This window comes from Gadus morhua, chromosome 14 (genome assembly GCF_902167405.1).
Source record: "Gadus morhua chromosome 14, gadMor3.0, whole genome shotgun sequence".
Taxonomy (NCBI): Eukaryota; Metazoa; Chordata; class Actinopteri; order Gadiformes; family Gadidae; genus Gadus; species Gadus morhua.
The window spans coordinates 4251391-4257390 of record NC_044061.1 but is presented as its reverse complement, the minus strand read 5'-3'; the positions used below and the strand labels follow the sequence as shown (position 1 = coordinate 4257390).

The window sequence follows — 6000 nt, the reverse complement described above, 5'->3', positions numbered from 1 at the left end:
ACTGCAACTTTGTCCTTATCAGCCAACGCAGAGCACAGACCGCGGTCGCATGATCCGCTTTCTGTTCCTCGTGGGGAATCCTAAAACAGGTGGTTAATGGAAACGTGGGTCTGAAGAGGTTAGCTTCTGCATGTAATGAGGAGCTTACTTGGTTAGCAGGCAAGAGAATGACACCTCGAACGGTCTGGTAGCGAGAATACGTTTGAGCTGCTTTAACGTGATTTGAATACATTAAGGAGAAGATATTTGTGTATTTGTGTGTGTCGTAGCTTTCAGGATACAAAACCTCCGATGTAACCGTCTATGTCGTCTCAGCCGTCGACCTTTGACCCTGCTAGGGTTCTGGCTGTGAGCTGACCCTCTTGTTTGGTCGGGAAACCTTCCGTGTGTGTTCAGAGGGTAAGAGGCAGGGCTCTGATGTCCACCACGTGACCTCTTGACCCTAGGGGACTGGGTCAACAAGCCTGAAGTGGCTTGATGTTCTCCAGGTGTAATTTTGCTCTCACGGCTGTCCTGGTTCAGGGAAATCCAAATTGAAAACACCTCCGTGAAACGATGTTCAAAGAGCTTCTGATTGGGCTCAGACTGTCCCTGCACGCCAGATTTTTGCTGGTACACTGATAAACGAATACAATTCTAGTACTATTGTTTGTATTTGTATGGCCCTTAATCACAGGTACTGTCTCAACGGGCTTAACAGGACATATATGTATGACATCCCCACTGACCCTTGCCCCCCGAGAGCAGGAAAAAACTCTGTGAATTAGCAAGGGAGAAACCTTGAGAATACACTGTTATGTTATACTTGTGGTGTAAGATATGACCACCTACTCTGAGTCCATACCGGGGATCTTTTGGCGCTCATGCGAGGGGAATCCCCCTCAAGAGGGACTGTTCAGTATTACGTCCTACCGTCTGGCTGCTGCTGATCTGTAAGAGGAGTTAACAGACAGGCACGGCTTAGCCAAGGAGGTAAGTGTGGGTTGACATGTAACAAGGTTGGCGGTTCGATCCCCGGCTCCTCCTAGCTGAATGTCGAGGTGTCCCTGAGCAAGACACCTCACCCTGACTGCTCCTGATGAGCTGGCTGTCGCCATGCATTGTTGACTCCGCCGTCTGTGTGTGAATCAATGTGTGCATGAATGGGTGGATGTTAGGCGATATTGTACAGTGCTGTGAGTGGCCAGACATAAATGTAGTCCATTTACCATTTTCAGAAGAAAAGTACAACTTCCATTTCTGCACACCAAAGTGTGGATATTGGAGGCAATTGATACACTATGTCAAAACAACTTCAGCATTACACAAGTCCTTTCCATTGGTGTTCAGTTCTCCTACTGGAGTTTGGATTCCTATGGCTAGTCTGTAGTTGGTCCCCTTGTTTGGTAGGAACTTGCTGGTGCAGCACTCTTTCTTTTGTCGCTGCTCCAATTCTGCTGAGGCTTTGACGACTCTCAGCCTCTTCTAAGTCTTCTCTAAGTCGCTCTGGATGCACGGGTCTCGGCCGAATGAGTTCATGTAAACGTTGACCTCATGTGTGCGTCTTTTTTCACCTAAATCTATTTTCCCTGACGTCTGTGGAAGTTAAACACACGCTTTTCAAACGTTTACGTTCAAAGCGTGATGACACACTCGCCATAACGTCCTCAGCAGGCCGCAAGCTATAGGGGATTCTGGTTCATTTTTAAACGGTTGGAAAGTGAGCTGTACTTTCTGTTATGTCCGTGTTCTGTTTTGCATGAGGAATGAGCGATGATGTCATCATGGGAGAGGGGTGGGGTGGCTCCCTGTCTCCCATGATACATTTCACCCCAGGCTCTCCTTTTTGCCAGTGTGTGTGTGTGTGTGTGTGTGTGTGTGTGTGTGTGTGTGTGTGTGTACGTGTGTGTGTGTGTGTGTGTGTGTGTGTGTGTGTGTGTTTGTGTGAGTGTTAGTATGAGTTTGTGTTTGTCTGTGTGTGTGTGTGTGTGTGTGTGTGTGTATGTGTGTGTGTGTGTGTGTGTGTGTGTGTGTGTGTGTGTGAGCGTGGTTGTGTGTGTGTGTGTGTGTGTGTGTGTGTGTGTGTGTGAGTGTGTTTGTAAGTATAATTAGTATGAGTATGAGTTAATGTCTGTGTGTGTTCATGTGTGCTTGGGTGCGTGTGAGTGTGTGTGTGTGGTCGGGTTTGAATGTGTGTGCGTGTGTAAGTGTGTATGAGTGTGTGTTTGTCAGTATGATTATAAGTGAGTTTATGTGTAAATGCGTGTAAGTGTGTGTTTGTGTCTGTGTGTGTGTGTGTGTGTGTGTGTGTGTGTCATTGGGTGATTTTTCTGTCTAGCTTTTTTCCAACTCTCACGATACGATCAAATCACAATACCTATGGCTGCTCCGCAGTGCCGATCACACAGAGAGGTGGCGCGGTCAGGGCAGCGCCTGGCAGAGTAAATAGACTGTGACATTGAGATATCATCAGATAAAGGGGCGGAGGAGGTGGTGCTGGTGGTGGCGTCGGGGGGGGGCCGGTGGCAGATCTATTTCCTGGTCTCACCTCCGAGGTTGAATTTAGCGCCTTGCTGCCAAATTAGTAAGAGGGTTACGGACCTGGCGACGGAATGGCAAGGGCAAAAATGGAGCAAGCACACGCATGTGCTCACGTACGCACGCATCCACCTTCAAAAGCCGAAACAGGATGTAAAGCTGTGCTAAGGTTGCATCCTCCCTCGCTATTTGTGTAACTGTCCACAGTTTTTGACCCGACCTGTATGCATGTATGTATAGCTGCTGGTCCCAGCTGATAGGGACCGTCTCCTCAGGCCCCCAGTACGACAATAGAGCTCCGTGACCTGCTGGTTAAGTTTAGAGCGACCCCTCGGCTGCTGTTAGTACAGATGTACCGAAGGAAGGAGCTGGACATACAGGGCAGGAATACCCGCCTGCTGCACCTCCATCGCGACGGGTCTCTCTGTCTTCAACCGCGGGCGAAAGTGCAGTCGTTGAAGCTCTGACCTCTGCCCCGTTGAACTAGCTTTATAAAAGTGAGCTAACTAGTTTGTTGCTCTTCTTTCGGCATACCAAATAATAGGCATTCATCACTCTCTCCATGGAGGGGGATCTCGAATGTATAAGATGCATAAACATACAGGCTGACACCCTATTGGGCTTATCGAGCTGTACTTAATATGCCTGCTAAACTCTCTCTCCCTCTCTCCCCCTCTCTCTTTCTCTCTCTCTGTCTCTGTCTCTGTCTCTCTCCCTCTCTCTCTGTCTCTCTCTCGCTCTCTCTCTCTCTCTCTCTCTGCCTCTCTCTCTCTCTCCCTCTCTCTCTCTCCCTCTCCCTCTCCCTCTCCCCCTCTCTCTCTCTCTCTCTCTCTCTCTCTCTCTCTCTCTCTCTCTCTCTCTCTATCTCCCTCTCTCTCTCTCTCTCTCTCTCTCTCTCTCTCTCTCTCTCTCTCTCTCTCTCTCTCTCTCTCTCTCTCTCTCTCCCCTCTCTCTCTCTCTCCCCCTCCCTCCCCCTCCCTCTCTCCCTCCAGTGGTGATCAGCCAGTGGCAGAGCGAGCCCAGAGAGCTGGTCATCTCCCTGGTCCTCACCCACCTGCCGCTGCTCAAGCCGGGCAACACGGAGGCCAAGACCGAGTACATGCGCCTGCTGCCGCGCATCCTGGCGCAGACCATCGAGCACGGGCGCCACCTGGAGGAGTCCCGCCAGCTGCTGTCCTACGCCCTCATCCACCCGGCCACGTCCCTGGAGGACCGCTCGGCGCTGGCGCTCTGGCTCAACCACCTGGAGGAACGGGCCGCCGCCCGGGGCGACTCCCTGGAGCGGCCCCCGCCTGGCGCGGGGGGGCTGTCCCTCCACCACCAGGCGCACTCCGCCGCCGCCGCCGCCGCCGCCCACCACCAGCACCACGCCCCGCCGCACCAGCACACCACGCCCCCGTCCACGCTGTCGTCGTCGGGCTCGTCGTCCTCGTCCTCCTCGTCCGTCACCAACAACACGGCCTCGCTGTCGTCGTCGCTGGGCAACCTGTACTCCCTGCACCACGCGCAGCAGCGCTACGGCTCCGACGACCGGCTCAACGGCTGGCAGGGGTCCCGGGACTCGGGGCTGGGCGGCTGGCACCAGGGGCAGGGCGGCCAGCCCCAGCAGGGGGGCGGCTGTGAGAACGGACTCCTGTCCCTCTACCCGTCCTCCTCCGTGCCCGCCACCATCAACACGCTGGGCATCGGCGGAGGGGGCAGCACCCGTGAGTACACCATGGGCTGTTTGTTTGTGTGTATTTGTGTGTACTGTTTGCGTGAGGCTGCGCTGCGTCTGGCTCTAAGAACCCCTCTGATCCCTCCCTCATGGTTAATAAGGTCTTTCCCTTAAGGTCACTTTTAAGGGTATTTTAAGCCTGGTAATGGATTTGTGTTTGTTTGGCCACTCTTTTATCAGGGAAAGACACGCACTCTCTCTCCCTCTCTTTCTCTTTCTCTGTATGTATGTCTCTCTCTCCCTCTCTCTCTCCCTCTCTCTCGCTCTCTCTCGCTCTCGCTCTCTCTCTCCCTCTCTCTCTCTCTCTCTCTCTCTCTCTCTCTCTCTCTCTCTCTCTCTCTCTCTCTACTGTTGATTTGTATTCATTTGGCCTTCATCACATCTAGGAAGTGTAGCCAGCAGCAAACTTTTTGTACACAGCTTTCCTGATCGTTGCTTGTCTTTTCTTTTACAAACAAAAATCAATAACCAGGTCAACCCTTAACCTAGTCTGGCTGAGCGGAAATAGACAGCGTCGATAGCGCTAGCGTCGGATTCCACCACTACTCCTCCCCTTCCTGTTGCTGGCGTTCCCGTATTGTGCTCCCCCTCAAACTCGGAAACTAGGCAGTTGTACGGCGCTGTAAAGCTAGCATGTTTGGCTCTCTCCGTCGAAAATTGCAAAGAACTTCAAAAGATTTGCTTGCAGCATTTGCTGAGAAAGAAAGATGTTCTTGCCTGTTTTCCCACAGGCTATGGCAAAAGTTGTATAGATAAAGCGTGGCCTATTGTGTGCAGCGAGCCAGCAGGCGTAATGTTCAGTTCGACCTTGGAGACTTGTAAACACAATATTGTGTCCTTTTATATTACTATAAAAGGATCTTCACATACATCTTTAATCGTTTTTTGTGGCGTTGGCGGTTGGGATTGAGCCACCTCTCTGACAGCCTCTGAACGTGAAGACGTTCCATCAAAATAATTTCCCCCCCCCCCCAGCACTATTTTGTGTGGACACCGCTGCTGCTTCCCGAGGTTAGCCCCGCCCTAGACGATTGTGATTGGTTTAAAGAAATAAAAACAGGCCAGCCCGGTTTCCCCCCGGATAGACGGCTCTAAATAGCGTGGTTCCAGACCATTCTACTTGCTGTAGTTTGGTCCGGCCTTGCGAGACTACCCTTTACCCTAACCCTTATCAGGGACAGACAGACTGCTGGTCACCTTTTGGCATGGAAGTGGCTTTGTTAAGTGGCTTTGTTAAGTGGTTTTGTTAAGTAGGAATGTCTAGCCTTTGTTTCATAGGGAGTCTGTGGTTGCCAGGATAGAGGCCACGGTGTCATGGCAACCAACAACGGAAGCAGTAGGACAACTGAAGAAAGTGTTTGTGCCCGTTTGATGCCATGTCTGCTGTGATGAGCCGTCACAGATCAGGCTCTTTGACTTGATTTACAAGAGCGCAAGCTTGTCTTGTTGTCGGTCAGGGAAGAGGATAGGACTTGGATAGTCTCGCAAAGCCCGCCCAAACTACAGCAAGTAGAATGGCCTGGAGCCACGCTACCTCGAGCCGTCTATCCGTGGGGAAACTGGGCGGGCCTGTTTTTATTTCTTTAAACCAATCACAATCGTCTAGGGCGGGGCTAAGCCCGGGAAGCAGCAGCGGTGTCCATGCAGAATAGAACATCTTTCTTCCTCAGCCAATGCTGCAAGCAAATCTTTTGCAGTTCTTTGCAATTTTCGACGGAGAGAGCCAAACATGCCAACTTTACAGCGCCGTCAAAGTCCTCTTCAAA

The 6000-nt window shown here is 51.6% G+C and overlaps 1 protein-coding gene across 6 annotated transcripts in view; it reads left to right on the top strand.

The window, feature by feature from the left end:
* The window catches only part of samd4a (sterile alpha motif domain containing 4A), a 48148-nt gene that overhangs the window by 19029 nt on the left and 23119 nt on the right, over positions 1 to 6000 (top strand). For all 6 annotated transcript variants that reach the window (XM_030378136.1, XM_030378138.1, XM_030378139.1 and 3 more), the window contains exon 3: positions 3510 to 4223. In XM_030378136.1, coding sequence (XP_030233996.1) covers positions 3510 to 4223 — 714 coding nt within the window. The remainder of the gene's footprint in view (positions 1 to 3509; positions 4224 to 6000) is intronic.